This window comes from Aulostomus chinensis, chromosome 20 (assembly GCF_037954235.1).
Source record: "Aulostomus chinensis isolate RoL2024-O1b breed Wild chromosome 20, RoL_Achi_v1.0, whole genome shotgun sequence".
Taxonomy (NCBI): domain Eukaryota; kingdom Metazoa; phylum Chordata; class Actinopteri; order Syngnathiformes; family Aulostomidae; genus Aulostomus; species Aulostomus chinensis.
In genome coordinates, this window is record NC_141339.1 from 11182245 (window position 1) to 11204521 (window position 22277).

Consider the following 22277-nt stretch of genomic DNA (forward strand, 5'->3'; position numbering starts at 1 on the left):
CTCCAAAAATAAGATTCCTTTCATCTATTGAAATTATTAACGGCATCACAGTGAGCTTGTTTATCTTGAAAACATTTTTAGCCACGCTTGTTTCTTTTTATTTATAGTCTCACAGACCTTTTGTCAAATATTGAGGAGTCAAGCTCTCGTATGTCATCGTTAGTATTATTCACAGTTGTTTTTGTCTTTCCCTCCCCACCTCCCCCTTCCTCCCTCCTCTCTTTATGTCTCCTCAGTGTCCCCTGAGCTTCTGGGTGTCCTGTCCTCCATCGCAGCCTTCATGGCATTGATGGCTCTGGTTTTTCTTTACCTCAGCAACAAGCTGTCAGTGGAGACTCCTGACAACCTGTCACAACTCAGTGGTTATACGAACAGCCAGCCAGGTATTAAACACACCTGCAGGTTTTTATATAAGTACTGATGAAAACTTCTTAAGCATTTAAATAACATAAATCGTACACAGTATCCGTAGTCTGAATTTCAGATATATAATTTTGATAATTAGAAATATAGATTTCTGTCTTCCTTTTACAAATAATTTCTCATTTCTTTTGGTGTTTTCCTGGACAGTTTTTTGGGGGGGGGAATTTGACACTGATTGCCATGTAATTCCTCCTAATTTAAAGATTGTTTTAAAGACACCAAGTGTGAAATATAGTTTTCCTGCCATGCTAGGTGTGTTCATTCAGGGAAATGCAAGTTGCTAATTAGCAGCGACTGTCACAAACAACAGTTTTCCTGGACTGTTAGAAAAAAATACTTGCAAAAATTATAAAACTGACAACTAAATGTAATTTTAATCATGTAAATAGGATATTTTTGAGGCTCGGAGCAGTGTTACTTATCAAATTTCTTAGGTTTGAATTGTATGAATGCAGACTCAACCCCAGTCTGGTGAGATATAAGTCAGTATTGTTTAAAATCATACATTTGAAGCAATTTTTTTTCATATTTTTTTCCACACAGACAGTTGATTGCTAATTTAAATAGTGTACTAAAACACTGTGAGAGAGTGTAAAGAAGAAGTCTTGTCATCTTGAGCAACATCCATGTTTGTCTGTACATGATAGCTGGAGGCACGCTGTGACGCTGGCACACACACTGCTAACAACCACATGTCCATGTCAGTGCCTCTGATGAGCTAATCTGGTGGTCGGCGTGGTAACAGGACCCCCAGCTGAGAAATGGCCTTCTTCAAAAGCTTCCAACAGAACCTCCCATCTGTCAACATTTCCTCCATCTTGGACTCGGTCAGCAGCCGAGTGGACGACCTGGCCAACGCCGTCAGCGACGTCACGTATGCTGTCAGCGACCAGCTGACGGAGCAGGTCACTACCATGATCAACAAGGTTCAAGAGGAGGAAGATGGTGAGAAAAGCAGCGGGCTGGAGTGTGGCCAGAATTCCGCTGGACAGGAAGGGAAGAGCAACAGTAAAAGCATGTGGCAGATGAGAAGCGAGCCAGAGACGGTGAACCACAGCACCGATACTACGGACGAGTACTCTCAGAGTCAGCTGGAGTGGGAATGGAGGGACGGGTGCTGGCGGGTGAAAAAGAGTGAAGCTGAGTTAGCGGAGGAAGAGAAGAGGAAGACAGAGGAAAAAGAGATGCAGGAGAAGAGAGAGCAGAGGAGGAAAGAAAGGAGGGAGAAGCGTTTGGAGAAAGATGCTCAGAAAAACAAAGAAGAGGAAGAAGGCCTGGAGGAGGCCAAAGAAGATGATGCTCTTGAGGAAACAAACAAGACTGCAAGTGCTCAAGACAGAAGAGCGAGCCAAAATACGGATCAGCCAGCTGTTCAGCTGGAGAGTTCTGAACCTCCTCAATCGCCTCACACTGAAACTGAAAGCAAGTCACCTGAAGAGAAAAAGCTAAAGGATGAGGAAGAAGAAAAAGAAATCATGAATGGCACTGAGAGAGGAGACGAGGAGGACGAGGCTGAGCTCTCCAGATCATCCTCGAAAACGAAAAAGAAAAAGTCAGACAAAAAGGGGAAAGGCCCAAAGGAAGGCTCAAAGAAATCAGGCAAAGCTTCAAATGGGGAGAAAAAGAGGAAGAAAAGCAAGAAGAGCAAGAAGAAAGAAAAAGAAAATCAAGGTTAGATGGTGTGCTGCTTCTCTTTCCCATCACTCTGGATTTCCTCTCTCTGAAAGCTCCTTATCCGTCACTTGACTTTGCCGGAGTGTCAGCAGTGTGGCTCTGGGTTCCTTTTCTTTAAATGCCCAACCCATTCTGGCCTGCCAGATACATTTCTGATCTAGAGTGTCGGCGTTTTCTTTCCAGAGGGAGTTTTATCAGACAGCGAGGAGGAGCGAGGCCCCGAGGCTGCAGCCCAGCAGAAAACCACGGCTGCGTGGAGCGGCAAACATTCGGCCGAGCAGGGGGGATACAGCAGCGAGGCCTCCAGCGAGCACGGTCAGAGGGCCCACACACACACCATCATCACTTCTTTTTTAATAAGTGCAAAAAAGAAAAAGGTTTAAGAAAAAAGGGGGGAATGGACTCCCACTTGGCAATTTATGAGGCACAACTAGTGATAACTACTGCAGTACAAGACAACAGTTCTGCTACATCTCGTTTTGCGGTGCTGTGCTGCAATACTGGTTTCTACTTCACAGTATTTTGTACGCGCCATTTGACATCAACTGGAACGGACAAAAAAATTAAAAACACCAAAGTGTACCTCACAATCTGACAAGTTAGTGTGTCTGATTATTTCGAAGCTTCGTGGCGCAGGTTGGCAGACCTTGTTAGCTGTCTCCAGTTGTTAGGCGAACTTGGCGGTCGGCAATCGCATGTAAATGTCATGAAGAAGGCGACTTAACATAAGTCCTGAGATGTTGAAATGTTTCTTTAATTTACTTAACATTTTATTTGAACACCTTGTCAAGTTTGTCGCCTGTTCCAGCCCTTTACTGAAGCTGCGTGATACTTGTGCAATAAAATATTAAAAGAGATCCACAGTATAATTACACTGAACTAAATGTTGTGCCTCTCGATATACTTTATAGAGTTAAAAGAGACGGTGTCATCTGTGGCTCCCACTGAGTTGTAGACAGCACGTTGCATATTGAATGAGTATCTCTGCAGAGAGCAATATGTCTCTGTCACTAACTGGACCTCTATCACGTTACTCTTCCTGTGTCTGTCTTTGTCACTGTCTCGGGAGAAGCCAGCAGCATCCAGAGGATAAAGAAAGATCCGTCTCTCAATGAGCTACAGCCCCCTCCCTACCAGGATGAGGGCTCAGTCGTGTCATGCCATGCCGTGTCCTCTCGCTCTCGTTCAGAGCGGGGGGTCAGGAGGGGGTCGTCCCCCCAGCGTTGCTCCAGCGAGGCCAGTGTGGACCAGGACACCGAGAGCTACCTCAACAAAGGCTGCGAGGAAGACATACCCAGTGACAGCACTGCTGTGCTGGGACCAGAGGTGGGACATTACTTTCAAATCTCACATCAACTTGGACTTCAGTTAAAGTCTCCTTAATTAAGTGCTAATAGACACAAAATTAATCATTTGTTTTCCGGAACAGTTAGAGAGCCAGTGATAAAAACATCTATAAACAGGAATTCGTCTACACTGCTACCAGGGGAGAAAAGGGCCGAATGATGAAGTCCAAGTGAAGCTGACCTTTGACCTTTCCTGCATCCCTTTTTTTGTGACTCTAGACTGCAGAAAGAAAGACCCAGTCCCGTTTATTTAGCTTGAAGCTAATGGCAGCTGACGGCCGGTAAAGCAGAACTATACAAAAAAAGAGTCACTTTGATTTGAGCTCCAGACAAACAAAGTATAATCTGGTCTGCTCTGGGTCACGGTAGCACCTACAGTATTTGTGAGGGCGCGAAAACTTTTTGTGGGTAAAGTGTCCCTTTAAATACCATGATTTCAACTCATCCTACCGTGTGACATTATATCATAATCAGTGTGCGGATGCTTGAGTTGGTGCTAAAAAAATGTATTTTGTGAGGTCACAGTGACCTTGACCTCCGGCCATCAAAATCTAATCAGCTCATCGTCCAGTCCCAGTGGACGTTGGCGCCAAATTTGAAGAAATTCCCCGGTACATGTTCCTGATGTTTGTTCAGGGGACTGGAAAAGATGGATGAAAGGAGAGAATAATTCCTTTGCCTTCTATGCCACAGATCTTTACTGACTTTGTCTGTTTAGAGGCTTTTTAATTGTTAACTACATGAAATGGTACAATACACAGAAAAAGACATGTATTTTACTGTGAAAATCAGCAAAAAAGAGCTTAGAGAAACATTTGATGTGTTTAGACAGTTAAATGAACTCTAATGAATGTAAAAGTTAGTAGGGATTGTTTGATATGATGTGAATTTTCAGGTTATCTTGATGCTTTTAGTTCTGATTCTCGTGGATTTCTTGCAGGATGGTTGTGGTCTTCAGCTCCCGACCGCCTACGAGCCAGAGCCACTTGCCAAATACGGCACGCTGGATGTGGCCTTTGAGTACGACTCGAGTGAACAGTGGTTGGCTGTCACCGTGACAGCAGCTACAGACATTCCTGCTCTCAAACAGACAGGAAACATCGCCTGGCAGGTCCACCTAGTCCTCCTGCCCACCAAGAAGCAACGGGCTAAGACGGGCGTCCAGAAGGGTCCGTGTCCTGTCTTCACAGAAACATTCAAGTTCTCCAGGGTGGAACAGGAGGCCCTGGGGGACTACGCTGTTCGCTTCCGCCTGTACAGCATCAGGCGTATGAAAAAAGAGAAGGTCCTGGGAGAGAAGGTGTTCTACCTGACTAAGCTCAACCTTCAGGGCAAAATCGCTCTACCTGTCACCCTGGAGCCCGGCTCTGAACTCACAGTGAGAGCGCTTTGTGAATTTATATCTGAGATGTGCAGCGTTTTGTCTGAAGCTGTGCAGAGTTGTATTGGCAAGCTGCAGATCTGCCTCTGCATTCACCTTTTATTTCAGGGACTTGTTTTGTCTTGTAAATGCTGGAAGTTCCTATCAGGTGAGACAAGGAAACGCTGCCAGTCTTCACTTACCAGGCTGCATAGAGCCAGCAACGCATTTTTGCCAGAGAAATACATGAACAAGTCATCCAAGTGGTTTCCAGTCGTAGCAATGTTAAATGTCTGAACCTCATCTGATAGCAGTTGACTCATGCTGGTGCTCCAGTAAAGAAAAGCAAACAAACAAGGGATAACCAAATTGATTCTTTTTGAAAATGTTAATCCATAAAACACTTTTTGGGGATATTTCAGCTCGGATGAAAACGGCGGAACATTTGGTCACAAAAAAACAAACAAACACCAAAACAAAACATACGTTCATCCTATATTTATCTGCGATCCTGTTTGAGTAACTGCTGCTTGGTTCTGTCAGGGTTGCGGCTCAGTGGTGAGTGTGTCTCGCAGCGCAGGAGCTCTGTCCTCCCGCTCGGCTGAGGACTCGTCCACACCGGAGATCCTCCTGGGCCTCATATACAACGCCGCCACAGGACGATTATCAGCCGAGGTCATCCAGGGAAGCCACTTCAAGACCACGGCATCTGATAAACCCGTCAGTAAGTACAAGTGCTGCTGTCCGTGTGTGCGCTCGCATGCGTGTGTGTGTGTTTGTCAGGAACATTTTCTTTCCGTCAACGTACATACACGCCTTCCTTCCCTCACAGGGATGATAAACTGAATGTTTTTGGCAAAGCAGACAGGCCAGACTCAGCAGCATGTAACAAAAACCGATGGCTTCATTACGTTAAAATGTGTCCTAGCAACATCCCCACTGTTCCAATCACTGAAACAATATGTGGATGATTATCTCAGTGTCTGTGTTCATCTCTCGTGAAGCTGCAGATGGTCCCACAGGGACAAATAAAGAAGATGTTGATTTTGATCTTGAAGTGCTGCCTTCACTGCCCCTCTGATGTGTTTCTGACTGCTTCCCTCTCTCCCTCTCTCTCCCACTCTTTTTCCTCTCTCCCTCTCTTCCTTCCAACCTGGCGTGCTGTGCTGTTTGTCACAGACGGTCTGTTTTGTTGTATAAAACATTTCGTAGGTGGACAACTTTATATCATGAGAGGTAAGACGGCAGAAAATTACTTGTCAGCTATGTGAAATGTAGCTTCTGTGCTACTTTGGAAACTTGTTCCCGAGTTTGTCATTTATGCAATGAATTCCTTTAATTATATCAAATTTGAAGAATATAGTTTCTTGCTTCCCGCTCTTCGGACCTTTTAGAGGAGAAATTTTCTCTCTTGCTACGATTCGCAGAAATTTGGATTCCACTCATTTGTGTATGGTAACAAAAAGCTTCGGCGTATTTTAATTGAGCATTAAGGTGCAAAACCAGAGGGGAAAAGAAACCACAGGATCACCATCATCTCTGAATAAATCCGTGGTGATCTCCAGCAGCCCCAGCAGTAATTACTTTGAACCGATATCCAGAGATACACCAACAAATGAATTATTGCACTATCTCAAGATAACTAAGCTCATTATCTCACCAGAAGAAAACAGAGATGAGAAAATAAGCTTAGTTATTTCAAGATAACATGATAATTAACTTAACGGACACAAGATTATGGAATTTGGAAAAGAAAGAGAAAACATTTTACGGGCACGGTAGTTCGTGGCTCCCATACCAACTGTGTTTCTGTGTGGGTGAACTCAGGCAGGTTGAGGGAAACCTCTTTAGTTGTTGTGGTCTTCAAGCGTTACCTCTGGAGACGGTTCCCCCGTGTAGGAACCGCAGGACAGAAAAGATTGACGGTTTCTTCTGTGCGACTACATGAACGCGGCGGTCATCTCGGCCGCACTGCTAGCCATCGCTCAACAGATCTTTCTGAACGAATCTTATCAGCCTGCGATACACATCAGCCTGTTAGGTTGAGAAATCGCCTCCATGATTTCGAAAATAAACTTGAGGGAACAGATAATGTTGTAACGATCCGGTCGGCCCCGTCACCTAAGCAACCGTTTCTACCTTAGAGGGTCTGTCTGCCTAATACTGAGAACACAATAGAGTCTAGAATCAGTTCACTCATTTACAGCTCAGAAGTGGTTTGTTTAGTGCAAAAAAAAAAAAGAGAGACAAAATCTTCAGTTGTAAGCAAAGACCACAAAAAGGTCTCTTTCTTAAATGGGTGGCCTGTCAATATGTGGGTCAATGAAGTGTCTTCATCGATTGACAAGAGTGGCGGGGAGTGAGAAGGTATATTGAAGTTGACTCTTTAAAGATACTCATGTACCACAGTACATTCCATTAAGTCCCTTTCTTAAGAATGTAAACCAACCACCCCATCATGTTTGCTGCAATACTCACATTTTACCACTAGATGGCACTCTCAACAATCTCTCCCCCTCAGACACCTATGTGAAGCTTACCATGCTGGACTCCAAGGGGAAGGAGATGTCTAAGTGTAAGACGGCCGTGTGCCGCGGTCAGCCCAACCCCACCTACAAAGAGACCTTCGTGTTCCAGGTGGCGCTCTTCCAGCTGTCAGAGGTGTCACTGGTGCTGACAGTGTTCTGCCGGCGGAGCAGCATGAGGCCCAGGGAGAGGCTGGGCTGGGTCTCCCTGGGCCTCAACAGCACCAGCGAGGAGCAGCAGGCCCACTGGACGGAGATGAAGGAGGCGGAAGGGCAGCAGGTCTGCCACTGGCACACGCTCACCGACACTTAGGAGGAAGATTGATTCCTACTGCTGCAACATTTTCTGGAGGATTCTAAGGGGGGAGGAGCAAGAGTCACCTTGTCAAATGTGTGGGTGTGGGTGTGTGTGAGATGCAGAAGTGAGGACAAGCATTAGTTCCTGGTCCTCACTGCCAGAGACCCTTGACGTAAGTGCCGACTGCACTGACGGGGCTCCAAAATACTGAACTACTGACCGATGCATCCAGGGGGACACGCTCGGGTTGTCCTGTGATTGCGCCTGCATGTATGTTTACAGAACAATGAAACACTTCTCTGTCTCTGGACCAAAGAGCTCGGGGTCTGGATGAGCCCACTGCTCCGTCCCCTCTCCAGTTGCCACCAGCATACCAGACATTTCTCTCTCAGTCACAGCCATTGACAAACAAGAATGCAATGAAAAGACTGTTGGAAAAAAAAAAAAAAAGGCCTAAGACATGCTGCAACGATGCTTTTACAAGCTACTCTTTCGTTTACAACATTATGCAAGACCCATTCATCGGCATTCCCGTTTGATTATCAGTCAAAGAGTTTACTTTTTATTTTTATTTTACTGCGCTCTTGCATCACCTTGCACTCCCGACAACTTTCAAAAAGCAGGGGAGTGAAACTGTGCCTCACGTCCGCTCAAGTCTCTCACAGAATTGGACACAGCTCTGCTGCATGCCGCTGGTATCAAAAGAGCAGCTTTCCTTTCTTGTGTTAAACAGATTGAGCCTGTTTCACCATTCAGCCTTCTGACAACTCAGCCATGTTCATTCATGCAGACACACGGTGCTTTTATTTCTCCACACCCCCCCCCCCCCGAGCTGAGGAGGAATATGCAAAAATCCTGCACAGTCCAATAAACCTGGAAGTTTTCTGTGTTTGCAGGGGAGCAAAGGTGAATCAGATTCTACTGTAACAAGTAAATGGAAGAGAATAAATAAGAAATGGTGTGAAGTGTAGGAAATGTCATCATTCCTTGTTTTCTTTATGTGGACTGATCAGAAATCAAACAAGAGCAGCTACCACAGCCACACCCCTGTCTCATTGGACCATAATAAACTCTTGTGGACTAGAGAGAATACCGAGGGGTGTGGGGCACATTTTTCCTTTCTCCCCATCCCTCTGATGTCAGAGCTGAACTTTTGTCGCTTAGTTTCACTTCTCCTGCATGTTATGTTTGTTTATGGCTGAATTTTGTTCTTTAAAATGATTCTTTTACAAGGTAAAAAAGGGAAATACAGTGAAATAAAAACATCAACATGATTCACCCCATAATGGATAAAACAAAAGACAGAAGTCAGATGGTGTTTTAAACAATGTTCTGTTTTTATTTCCATTCATCTGGCCATCAACCGTGTATGTCTGCCGCCGCCATCCGCCTGCTTCACCGTGAGCAGGTGACTGGCGCCTCGCCCACTCAGGAGCACATCATTTTCCGGGAAAAAAAACTCCTTACAACTCTGCATTCCAGGGACATTCTCCTGCTCTGAGCCATTGGAAAACCAGCTGTGCCACGAAAACCTGGAAGGGGGGGGGGGGGGGGGGGCTAGAGGAATGAGAGGATTTCACTACTTCCAAAAATAAAAGCTTTGCCAAGTTTGTGCTCCAAAACAGGTTTCTAGGCAGGTAATTAGCAGCTTCGTTATCAGTGGTGAGATATAAGCAAGGGTGTTGAAACCAGGCTGGTTTTTCAAGTCTGAGTGTAAATGTGCAATTTTCATACCATTGTGATACAAGAAAAAGAAAAAGGCCTGGAGCAGATTTGGAGAGTCTCCATTGACTGTTACATAACTTGTGACATTTCCAACAACAAGGTCCTCCTATCCTGTCCTGCCTAAGACGCCAGTAAAACAGCCTCCTGGTATGAAGTGGTACGAGCTGGTTTTCCTCCACCGTTGATGGCTCAGTCAGACTGGGACCTGTTAGCAACCAGAGATAATAAACTACAATGTCCTGTCGTTTTATTGCATGTGTCATCAATTAAAAAAAAACAAAAAAAAAAACTTTTTTTTTTTCAATAATATATTCAATAAATATACAGAGACCATTTACTTATGAGTGTTTCATAAAAGCGTCCTCGCAGAATAAACCTATCTTCATTAAAAAGGGATCTAGTTTGATTCAGATTACAGGAATTCACCTTGACAAATAAAAGGACTTTGGAATTATTATACATGACTGGTCAAGGGGGGGGGGGGGGGGGGTCAATGGGCTGACTCCTGGTAAAGTACCATGCAGTGTGGACAAGGGGGTGTGTACCAGACTGCATCTCTAACAAGCGCTCGACACTGTGCATCCTGCAAATGAAGCTGTAAAGCAGCAGACATTGTACCTATTTGGCAAAGAAAACATTCATCAAGCAAATGTTGAAAAGAAAGAAGTGAAACCAATATGGCGACACTGTAAAGTGACATTAACGTCTGTGTTGGGAGAGTTCCATACAGAGGGGGTTGTGGGAATACTAATCTTCTAACGTCACAGTTGGCTTTATATTAAACCTACTTTGTTTTTTAAAAAAAAAAGCAACAAAACGGCAAAAAAAAAAAGATTCTTATACAGTTTGAGTCTTTCTGTACGATTACAACTTCAAATAGAAACATTTTTGTTGTTTGGCAGCTGTAATTCTTGACCATTTTGCACTTAAGTAAAAGACTAGGGCTGCAACGGTATGAGATTTTCACGTTACGGTAAAATATCACACGATTGTTTTTTCAAGTTGCAACGAATGAGAACAAGGGTTTATTTTGGTTGGGCGAACTAATTTAAGAGCGCGTAATGAGTCTCCTATTTGAACAGTAGAGGGCACTAGAGTGCATTTCTGAACCAGAGTGATCGCAGTCATACTCAATGCGTGAAAAAAAAACAAAAAAAATACAACGTAACGTTTAACAGATCTGGTCCAAAATTTGATGGGGACCATTTCGGGACTCTTGGACAAAGTTTGGTGAAATTCGGCCACGTTTTTGTTTGTTTACGGGATTACGGCGAACACCAATGCCGCCGAAAAATGTGAGATTGTCAGTCTGTATTTCTCTCGTATTTTCTACCTGTATTTTCATCGTTAAAAAAAAACAAACAAACCAAAAAACAAACAAACCAACAAACAAAAAAGGAAATGTGTACAATTAACAGTTAACATCAGTGTTTGTACCGTGAAAACGGTGTACCGCTGCAACCCTAAAAAAGGGACACTGTAATCACTGACAACTACTACATAACTACTTTGACTTCAGACCAATTTTACAAATATCAAACACCCTACAGCATAAAAAACAGGCCACTTGAAAACACTCAGCGCCTGCAAGCGTAACAAAACGGTGGCTGGTTTTCATGACTAATTTGAGGCATTATGGTGACTGCTGAAGTGAATTCCGTCTTGACCGTGTGTGACTAAACGTGATTGGGCCGACCTGCCTGCCTGCTTGAGCAGCAGCTGAGGTCCTGTCTCACATTCAGACTAACATCTGAAAAAAAAAAAAATTGTTCATCCCACATTTACATATTAAAAAAAAAAAAAAAAAAAAAGCAAGTTCAATAAAATACCATCAGTGCTTCTCTCGTGTAAATGTACAAGAAGTACAGTTTGTAACTGTAAAATGGAAAAACGACAACAACAAAAAGAAGATGAAGAAGCGCAGTGGTAACCTGTCGCTTCCTCTCTGCTCTCCCAACCAGAACTGGCGGCTTGGAATAACGCAGTCTGACCACGAGTCTGTCAGGGAATCAGTACTGACGGCGCTGTCGTCACCAGTTTCTGTACAATCGCCCTCTTTCCTCAGCAGGCCGTTAAGAGGTGCAAATAACATCTGTAGTGGTTGATGATGAATGGTTAGGAAGGGAAACAAGGGAAGGTAACATCCACTGAAAAGGCTTTTTTTGTTGGCAGTGGTCTCTCTCAGCTTTAACTCCTCAATGGTCCAGCAGAGTTGTGGATTCGACCAATCAGCCAGCAGCTTTTAAGGACAACTTCTATCCCCTCCCTGCCCCCAAAACTTCCCTTCTTTGCTTTAACTGAGCTGTCCATCCATCTTCATCGCCACTTGCCTTCGACCCACTCTACGTTTGGCTTCTGGCTGGGCCGCTCAGCCCACTGCTAGATGAACTTAAAGCACTTGGTTTTATCGTGCGGCAAACGAGTCTTAAACAGCACAGAGTCCACGCGGAATTGCGTGTAGAGCAGCGGCATGTAGCCATACACCTTGACGAAGAAGTTGATGCACTTGTGGCGCTCATGGAAATGCGAGTCATCGTGTGAGAGAGCCTGAGGACAGCCGGGACAGCGGAATGTCCAACGAGATGTTACCTAAGATGGGGAGAGAGATTACTTCATGCCGATGGACTGCAAACATTCTCGGTTCCAAATGCTTCATCTTCAGCACTCACAGGCGGTATTTTTCTATTTGTCTTCTTTGGACTAAAAGACACTTCTCCATTTTGTAGAAACAACAGCTTATAATCTGACTTTTAATGAATCCATTGGTTCTAGAAACGGCTCATATGAAAGCTAAAACCCTCCCAAATTATGTTTAATATACTAAAATAAATTTGCTTCACTGGAGAAAGATTGACCATTTAATGAACACAGCAAGGTCAGATTCTGGCAAGGCAAAAGTTTGGCCGCCTACAGAGAGTAATGTGAAAATTGAACGAATAATTTACTTCAAATACAATAAAATATGTCGCTTAACGTCAGTGAATTAAGTCGTGGTGCTGTGAGATCCGTATTTAATATCTTGTATCTCCCATGAGCTTGAAGGACTGCATCCACGCGGTTCGACAATGATTCATACAATTTACTGATGAGGTCATCAGGAACAGCAAAGGACGCAGTCTTCCATGCCTCCCAGAGTGCATCAGGATTCATTGGTTTCATCTTCCATGCTTCCTCTTTCATTGGACCCCAGGAGTGCTCAATGATGTTGGTGTCTGGAGTTCCATCCTGCTGCAAAGTTTGACCCCTTTTATGGTTGGGAATGTAAGAGGTAGCGAATACTTCTTGATATTTTAGGCTACTGATGTTGCCCTCCACCCTGCAAATCTCGTGCGCGCCCCCATACAGGTTGTAACCCCAGACCATGATTTTTCCGCCACCAAACTAAACTGTTTTGTGGGTGAACCTCGCATCCGTGCGGGCTCCAGTGGGTCTCCTGCAATGTTTGCGGCGGCTGTGATGTAATTCAACCAAAAATTCATCTGAGCAATCCTCCTTCTTCCACTTTTCCAGCATCCATCCATTCAGCAGGCTGTGGGCCTTGGCAAATGCCACACGTTTTTTTAATTGCCTTTTGTTTCGTGCTGGTTCCTGGGCACTGATTCGACCATGGAGGCCATTTCGAGACAGAATTCTACAAACTGTCCTGGTTGACACGGGGACTTGAGGTGACCAGGCCTGCCGGAGCTCTGCTGCAATGGAAAAGGGGCTGGCCTTGGATTTTCGAGCCAACAAACGGTCCTCCCGAGCAGTTGTCTTGCGAGGTCTGCCGGACCCGGGCTTGTCGAAAACGTCTCCAGTCTCTTCAAATTGTTTTCTTATTCTTTGTACTTGACGCTGAGACACATCGAAGGTGTCAGCCACCTCAGCAGTGCATCTGGTCTTCAGCCTCTTGGTAATCAACGCTTCGGTCTCAGGGTGAATCTGAGGCATGTTGTCAGAGGTCAAGTGGCAGTTGATGTGAAGGTCTGGTAAGCTGGGGTTCTTTTTATACGCACCCACTCATTGATTGATCAGTTCTTGGTCGCGGGTGAGGCCGTCATCTAGGATTGGGTGCGTCATGTGACAAGGAGACAAGACTTTTGCCTTTGCAAAACTGACCCAGTGGGCTTCACAAAGCTGTGAACCGGCACCAAAACATTATTTCTAAAGATGTTGGGATTGAAATGAGCCATTTCTTGTAAAAAAATAAATAAATACAAAAATTGATTACAAATATATTTGAGGGGCACTTAAGGTCAACTTGTACGCAAGCGACGGGGACTGTACAGCCTCTCATTTTGAAAACCTCCACATTGAAAACTTGCCCCAAATTCATTATTCACGAGGCTGATTCCTCACAGCAAATTGCAGTCATGCAACACACTCCATCAAAGCCTTCCCTGATTCTCTTCTGAAGCACCTCTGAATATTAACGTCCCACTAAATCAAACACAACTTAAACTGAGCGCCATGATGACATTTCTGTTCCAGCGGCCTCCCCTGGCTTGATTTCTATAATTATTTTTCTAGACATAAAAATGTTCTCTGGTAATAAATGTCCTTCCAATATAAATCCTGGGGAAAATTAGACATAATGCACCGATTCGATCCTGGTTTTTTTGGGGGGATTTATCATTTGTGTGGAATATTGGTTGTGTCAGTTTGAGTAATAGCGAGGCTAAATGGTCAGAATTAGAAATACGAGGGGCCTTTGGGGGGGAGGGGGGGGGTACACAGCTTCCAGGTGCTGAGCACAACCAGGCTGCACGTTCCGTAACTAACCTTGATAGGTGGTTTGCGCGTGATGTGAGAGACCAGGAAGTTCATAGCGATATCCTCACAGTTGATGTACTCGTCCACCATGTCTCTGATGGCCTGGGGCATCACGTAGGAGTACAGGTAAGCGTAGTACTGTGGGAATGCAAACATGCAGTAGAACATGAACGATAAGGCTGAGAGGCAGCATGACGGGTGACTGTGACGTTTTTTTTCTTCTTCTTCCACCCCCAAACCCCCGATCACACCTTGTGGAAGAAAGCAGCTCCAGTCAGGACCATGGAGAGCTCACAGGAGTAGTTGGAGTTGTAGAGCCACGACTGATGGTTGAGGTCCCAGGCGTGGTACCTTCCTGGGAAACCCACGATGCGATCTCTGGCCTCTCGCCACACTCTAAGACACCCCCGAAAAGAGAGAGAGAGAGACAACACTGAATTTTTTATATCATCTTTAAATACCGCATCACTGTCACCTTTGACCAACACAAGTCTTTCACGTCATCCCAGTAGATATTTGTACCAACATCGCTAAAGAATTTTAGCTGGTGTCCTCTGTTTCAACTTTCTTGTACCTCAGCTTCATAATTCATCTGTCAACAGCTGGTTTGACCTCAGGGCTTTGGCCTGAATGGGGGGTGAACCTGTGGTGCCTTTTATAGTCCTAAATTTGTAGTCAGAACACTTGCTGAGAGTAAGTGTCTGTATGCTTAGCTGTGTTTAGACGAAGTGAAGGTTCGGTAATACGGGTCAGCGCCCAACATTTTAAGTATGACTGTTTACGAAGGTCAGGCACAGATGTTCTGGGGGGAGCTGACCCAGCCTTGTCCATCCATCACGGACGTCCATTAAAGTGGTCCAGTGTAAACCATCACCGAGTCTCCAACCTGTTTCTTGTGCCTCACAAATTCCTCCGCAAATATGAAGAAACGGATGGACGGAAAAAGATTAAGTTAAAATCTGTTTACTTCATCCTTGAGTCCCGGTGGACGTCTGAGCCAAAAACAAAACGAAGAATTTCCCAGGCGTTTCTGAAATGTCATGTCAACAATAACAGAACAGACATCGCACATGTGAAGTGACATTGACCGTCAAATGTCCCAGTGGACATTTGAGCAAAATTAAAAAAAAAAAAAAAAAAAATCCCTTGAGATGTTCGTGGGATATCGCATTGTGAAGATCAGGACATGTATCACACACATGGGTAGACAGTGGCCACTGAAATATTTCCTGTAGTTGGTACAAAATTCCAAAGATGTAAAAAGAACTGGAACAGATATCGTGCACGTGTGAGGTGACAGCGACCTCTGACCGTCTAAATCTCTTCATTTCATCCTTGAGTCCCAGTTGACATTCGCGCCGAATTTCAAGAAACGCTCTGAAGGCATTCCTGAGGTATCACGTGAACAAGGATGGGATGGTTGAACAATCAGGGGTGCATTAAAGCTTAGGGTGTTCACTGATGCTGAGGCATAAAAGGACTGGCTAGGCATCACAGCAGACATACTCGTCTGCGGTCATACTCAGAGTCTGTTAGTAGGTCTGGCACTAGTTTGTAACAAAGCCTTTTCCTCTTCACACTTCCTTCAGTAGTTGTTGCACTGTATTCAATTAGAACATGTTTTTAGATGAAACGAAGGCCTAAATCTCATAGAGACACAGCCGAGTCACTCAAAGATCCTGAAGAGAAGAGCACAAGATCAGTTGGAATTCTTCCCACGATGCAAACACTCTGAACTTGTGATCTCAAATGAACTAAAGCAGGACCGCTTCACAGTCGAGACACTACATATTAATGTTTCTCGCAGGAGAAGAGGTGAGGGAGCATTCCTGTATAATTCAGGGAGAGTTTGAAATATTTCATGATAAATGACCTCACACACGCACACACACACACACGCTGCCAGTTTCAGCCTTCCAGAACAAGTTGCGGGAGTCATAGATGGGTCCTGGGAGAAAAAAAAAAGGTGCGGCAACATACACAAATGACTTGACAGGGTAGTTTAATTGGTCTTAAAATGACCTTCAATTTGATTGCATGGACGTGACTGTGTCGTGATTTCGAGTTCAGGCGTAGCGTCTGTTTTGGGAATGTGATGGTTCTTCTTTTTCTTCCAACTTCTAGAGGGAGCTTAAGCTTTCATTTGTTGTGCTGCATTTTGGAGTTCTCACTGAACTTCTCTGGAGAAAATCAAGCACAGCGAGGAACCAATTATCTTATCTAATTTACGGATTATTTCCTCCGACTTAAATGGTACCAGCAAACTATCCACGAAAATAAGTCGGACCACTTCCAGACATGGGTTTTCAATTTTGCAGTAACGGTTATTTTTCTCTTCATCGTTAAAAAAGCCACATTAACAGTATTTTGGTTCAGTGTTTAAGACATTTATTTATTTTCACTGTAAAATCCCATGACTGTGCTTCTTTGATCCCTATGAATCCCTACAGAATTCCTTCTGCCACCATCACTGACCTGAACCCAAACATGATCTCATCATGACGAAGATGGGCATCATCGTCAATCGAAAGGATGGCCTCTGTTTCCACAGCATCCCACGGAAGGAAGCGGTTGTTGAGGCTGTTCTTTTCTGTGCGGACAACCTGCAGGTGAAATAGTGTTTGTGTTTTAGTTGAAAGAGGACTTTGGCTCTAATCTAAACATTTTATAAATCCTACTTCACCACTTTAAGGAATACTGATTCAATTGAAAACTGCACTGATGTTCATAATAACATGGTTTCAACTGCTTTTAACGTTGGTTCAGTATTTAACTTGCATACATTCAAACGTGACAGCACCTAAGCTTTGACAAAATCTTAACAGACTTGTGTTCATTTGTTGATTTCAAGGAAAGAATTACTGCAATTCCAGACGTTTCCTGCAATGTTCCGCTGGAGCACTCACCACAATGGGAAGGCCGATGTCAGGCCACACCAGGTCTTCCGAAGGAGGCTTGGGTGAATTCCACACCACAACGACCTTGTTCAGGTAAGGCAGTCCATTCAGCCTCTCCAAGGAGTTCATCAGCACTTCCTCCCTCTCGTATGTCAGCATGACCACAGTGAACTGTTCTCGGGGAACATTCCCTCCTAATGCTGCCTGGAACTCCTTCCCAGAGCCTCCAGTCCCTCCACCAATTGGCCTGAAACCTGTACCTGAACCAAGGAATTTAGCTTCAGATGGTAGGACGGGGTCCAGAGGAGTATGAGGAAACAGATGGAAAGGTCCTGGAGCACGGTTCCATGCTCGGTATGTATCAGCAGCTGTGTAGGTGAAGTTGCGGAGAAAGCGTGGAGAGGCGTAGGGGGGCTCCGTCTCTACGGGCCCCAAATCCAGATCACCATTGTCTGCCAGGTTGGCATCTGTTCCCGCCAGTTTCCCTGCTTTGTGAGGAATTTCTTGTGCAGGCTCTTCATTGATGGGTGCAGCAGGAACCTGGATGCTGGTTCGAATGCAGGCCAGAATGGTATTAAGAACGGTCTCTGCAGTGGAGAAGTAGGTCTCCCACAAAAACCGGCCTTGCCGCCTCATGGCTAACAAGTCATTGTCTGATAGGCTGCGTAGCAGGAAGTGCAACTCTGACACCCGAGGCTTTGGGACTATAATGGCAGCTTCACTCCACCGAATGAATTGGTGGTAAGGTAGCCTGGAGTGGTCCCCTAGCACGACAGGGATGGCTCCTACCTCTAGGGCCTCAAAAAGCCTAATTCCACAGCCTGCTGAGGCCACCAGCTGCCCATCACCTGGAGCAATCACCAAGGAAAAAGTCGATTCTTTGAGCACCTCCAGCCTATCGTCCCTCTCTCCACAAAGAGACCACTCCGTTGGCATACTGGGCTTTGGGTTTTTACAGGTGAACTCCACCAATACCTGATCCAAGTGACTGTCCTGCACTGCTTTCAAGGTACCAATAATGCGATCATCAAAGTCAGCAGGTGGATCTCCTTCCATCTCTTCCTCAAATGATTGTGGCGGGTTCTCCTGTAAGCTGCTCCTCAGTGATTCCACCCTTTCCCCTCGAAAAGTGAAGAGGTATTTTCTCTTTACAGGAACCTGAGGGGGAACTTCCAAAAAGTTAGGTTCAGAGAGGGCATGAACCAGTGGGGACAGGACCAAGTCAAAGCCATCGCGGTACTGCTGATCCAGGAAGGTGGACTGAGCAACTGCTGCCCGTCCTGTGCTCACATTATACAGGAAGTTCTGCGTCATGGAGTTTCTGGCAAGATGCACTAGGACATGATTATGTCCATCAGACCTCCAGTAGGGAAGAGCTTTTAGTTGCTTCTCCAGATCTGAGGGAGAAGGTAGTGGGGAGGAGGGAAACTCCTGAAGCTCCCCTACCAGCACTAAATACAGACAGGCAATGCTGGGATTGTCAGTTACATAAATGTTACTCTTAACTGATGCAGCAAAAGCCTGCTTAACCAGTGGATCAATATAGTCCCCCCAAGGATATGAGTCTGTGTCATAAACATACACAGGAAACCCAGATGTCAGAGGGCAACGCGCATAGTCAAAACAGGTGTGCAGGTGGCAGGAGCGGAAAGATTTGGGTGGTGGCAGTCCTGGGTCTTCCTTATCTGGCAGCAACCTGACAGGCAGAGACAGCTTGGGCTGATTCTGGGCCATCAGTTCTTTATAGGAATGCTCTGTCTGGCTAATAACATTCTTCAGTTGCAAAAGATCCTGCTTAGCACTGTCAATGCTGCGCTTGCAGGCTTCGATGCGAAGATTGAGACGGGCGATCTCCCCATTCAGCTCCTGCCTCTTGGCCTCCAGCTGCAGCAGCTCTTCACTGACAGACTCGCGGATGCGACACAGATCTTGAACGTGTTTGGCCTCGCATAATTCGCCTCCAGGCCGTGGCCCAAAGATTCGTTTATCGGGACCCCCGGCTTCGTCAATGGTAGTGAGGTAGTAGTGAGCAATGAGTGGGAAGAAAACCAGGATGAAGAAGAGCATGAAACTGAGCCAGGTGAGACGCACACGCCGCAACACCCATGGCTGTCCGCCAACACCTAGTCCACCACTGTTACGCTGCATTTTTGACTTTCAGTCTGCTCCTTGCCTCATCAAGGAACCGTTGCTATGGGGATCAGCAGCAGCCATGGTACGACCTTGTCAGCAAGGCAGAAGGGTGGATACTAAATCATCAAGGCTGGTGTGCAGCTCCGTCTTTCTGCAAAGGTCATCTGAGGCTGTTTACCTCCTCTAAGAGTCCTGTGGGTATTGGCTAAAGATTCAGCCTCACCTGTATTCTAAGATGTGCTCAAGCTAAAGCCATTTCTATTGGGAGGTTAAGCTGTTCTTACAAACCTATGTCAGGAAACAGTCCCGCATCTGGGGAGGGGTGCCCCACAATTGGTGATGCAGGGAGGGCATGGCTGCTCACAGCTCAGTGAGATTACAAGGTGGGCCAGTTGCCTCTGTATTTAATGTACTCATTTTCTGACCCCTTTTCAGGAAGTCCTCTTGAGATGGTGCCTGAAATCTCAGCTCCGTCTTAATATAGGAACCTGCGGAGAGAGGACAAGAGAAAAAAATTTCAGATGAGTGACAGTGTTTTCAAGAAAGATGTTAAATGAGCACTGTTAAACAAAAGGAGTTTTTAGTGGATTATTTGAGGTGGTTTCATACAGAACACTGTTTGATGAGATTTTTATTCCCTTTTGTTTGGTTCAATTAAATTAAACTGTTACATGTCCATGTCCTGTTACAGCTGGAGTTAGGTACTGAAATTCAGTTCCAAGTAGGAACTGAATTAAATTCAGTGAGTACCGGGTATCCAAAAAAATTATAGTTTTGGTTCTGCTTATTGGTTCCTAGGTGCGCTTATTTATAACAGCTGCTTACGGAGTTTAGACATCTGCCAGCAGGACCTGTCTGTTGCGCGACAAAGGTGTGGCTTTATTTCTCTAGAGAGAGCAGTGACCGTGGAAAATGCCACACATGGGAAATAAATAAATTGCAAAACAAACATGCAAGAGGGGACGAGGCTGATTGATACTCTAAATTGACCGTAGGCGTGACTGTGAGTGTGAATGGTTGTCTGTCTCAATGTGTTGGCCCTGTGATGAACTCACGACCCATCCAGTGTGAACCCCGCCTCTCGGGCTAAGACAGCTGGGATAGGCTCCACCCCCCCACCCCCCCCGTGCACCCTGTGCACGTAGCATTTGTTTTTTATTTGGAACGATAAGAGACGAGACACGACTGTCCTTAAGAAAAATAAACTTTGGATTTGAAGCCGACGCCGACGTGTTGCTTCTCTTTTTGGTGCTCACACATACTATGTGGTATTCAAATACAGCCAAGTTCACAATATAGTTCAAACAAATTATGTTTCTGTTGAAAGCAGTTACAGATTCTTTCCACAAACAAAATCCACGCTTTAGCTAAATCAACCTAACACAGGCTCTGAAGATGTCGACAGATAGGCTGAGGTCCCAACAGCCCGTATAAAACTCAGGGCATATCAACAGAGAGAGTGAGGCTTGACAAAGTTGTGGTCTCCCTCATGAGATAGATGGGGAGGGGTTAAGCTACTGCTGTCAATGACAGCCCATCCTCCTCCTGACTTCCAAGTGTGTCGCTACTGGATGGGTCATAAGAGCAACAGGTGGCTCCCAAGAGGTGGGAAGAGCTGATCTTTCTTACTGGGCAGCCTGATCATCTCCTCCTAATCTTTGCACCACCATAGTGACTTAAGATTACACCTTACATGCTATATGACAATCTCACTCATCCAAAGGTGATTTGAATAACTGAGCCTTTCCATATTTTCACACCCATCTATATTTGAGTCATTGAATATAATCACCATTGGGTTGTGTAGACACCCAACCGACCTAACAGGAGCCTTCATGTGACCCAGAAAGTCCATTTTAACAAAGACATCATTCTCAGCGCTTACTGGTGACGTCAAACCTCCGTGGGTGAAATGCTTTCAAAACTGCTCGTCTTAGATCAAAGCCTGCAAAGATACCATCTTAAAACAGCCATCGTCCCCATCGCCATGTGACTGGGATTTGTGATTGAGAGATTATCGCTCAGCAATACAGCAGGATCGTTTGTTTGTTCGCTAGCAGAATGAGAGGAATGACAGGAAAGCGGGCGTGGATTATTCTGAACGACCAGCACGCAGCTGATTATTTTCAATCATTACATAAATGTTGACAATCGCCACTTGATTACATGTTCTGTATGAAAAATGTCTATCATTGCCCATTTATTTAGTTCACTACGATATTAAACAAAGACAAAGAATTTTTAGACCCCAAAAAAAGGATGGTTTACTGCACTGAAATACTTGCAAAATGACTAACAATCAAACGCCAAAAACACCCGTAAATCACTGCTGCTTTGCTCAAGAGTTCAGCTGCAGTTAGAAGAGAAAACGGAGCAACTCAGTTAACGTTGAAAAAGCTGCTCAGACCCTAGAAATTATATCAGACCAGTGGCTTCTGGTGTAGTTCTGGTTTATAAAAACTCCCCAGACGAGCGACCCTGTGAATGCTGACCCCGTCCTGCTACTCAGTGATGCGCCTGTGGTGCAGACTGACTGAGAGGCAACTATCACAACAGTGTGATTAATTGCAGCGTGACTGCAGTGGCACGGGGATAACAGCAGACAGATGTTGGCAAATGTTGTTGCCGGGCCTAATCTGGAGTCAAAAACATGCCAAGAAGCAGAACAACACACACAGATAGAGGCTAAATCTCTCTGGCTATAGCTTTCTAATCTGCAGCGTGTCGTCTCTTCTCTACATCCGTTTAGTCTGGGTGCTGTCTGCATGGGAAAAACAGAAAGCATTGATCGGCCAGGACTTACTTTGTGAGGATCAATGACAATTCCATCATTACCTACCGCTGAGCTGCAAGGCCGTCTGGTGTTACACACCTCAAAGGCTGATGTTGTAGCTACCTGCATGTACACAACGTGTCCTCGCCTTAAAGCTGAAACATTTCGAAGCTGCGTGAACACAAGAAGCTAATCACCTACCATACACCACTTCAGAGCTGCATATGATGCAGAATGTGTGAATGCCGTTTAGATTCCCGTCAATATTTGTGTATTATTTGAACATTCCATACCAAAAAACTACAAGTACAATCGAGTCTGATTTCAACTGGGAAAATACTGCAACACTTTCAAATCAAGTGTTCTTTCCG

At 45.0% G+C, this 22277-nt stretch overlaps 2 protein-coding genes across 6 annotated transcripts in view; one reads left to right on the forward strand and one right to left on the reverse strand.

Annotated features, from left to right (window-relative positions):
• Positions 1-252: 252 nt before the first annotated feature.
• LOC147242799 (synaptotagmin-14-like) lies at positions 253-8079 on the forward strand. Of its 3 annotated transcripts, none has more exons than XM_086188898.1 (8): positions 253-383; positions 1071-2094; positions 2281-2412; positions 3170-3423; positions 4384-4821; positions 5347-5527; positions 5983-6039; positions 7325-8079. In XM_086188898.1, exons 2-8 carry the CDS (start codon positions 1185-1187, stop codon positions 7639-7641), a joined length of 2289 nt encoding a protein of 762 aa, XP_086045024.1. In that variant the 5' UTR covers positions 253-383; positions 1071-1184; the 3' UTR covers positions 7642-8079. The 3 variants fall into 3 exon arrangements, with proteins under 3 accessions (XP_086045024.1, XP_086045026.1, XP_086045025.1); XM_086188900.1 differs by having other exon boundaries at positions 264-383; positions 1129-2094; XM_086188899.1 differs by having other exon boundaries at positions 341-383; positions 967-2094.
• Positions 8080-8946: 867 nt separating this feature from the next.
• Positions 8947-22277, reverse strand: part of extl3 (exostosin-like glycosyltransferase 3) — a 35399-nt gene continuing 22068 nt past the window's right edge. For 2 of the 3 annotated variants that reach the window (XM_086188894.1, XM_086188895.1), the window contains 5 exons: positions 17010-19621; positions 16579-16706; positions 14355-14499; positions 14113-14241; positions 8947-11940 (listed from right to left, as the gene is read on the reverse strand). In XM_086188894.1, the coding sequence (XP_086045020.1) occupies positions 11731-11940; positions 14113-14241; positions 14355-14499; positions 16579-16706; positions 17010-19148 (2751 nt within the window). In that variant the 5' untranslated portion in view covers positions 19149-19621 and the 3' untranslated portion in view covers positions 8947-11730. The remainder of the gene's footprint in view (positions 11941-14112; positions 14242-14354; positions 14500-16578; positions 16707-17009; positions 19622-22277) is intronic. The other variant, XM_086188896.1, reaches the window with a different exon arrangement.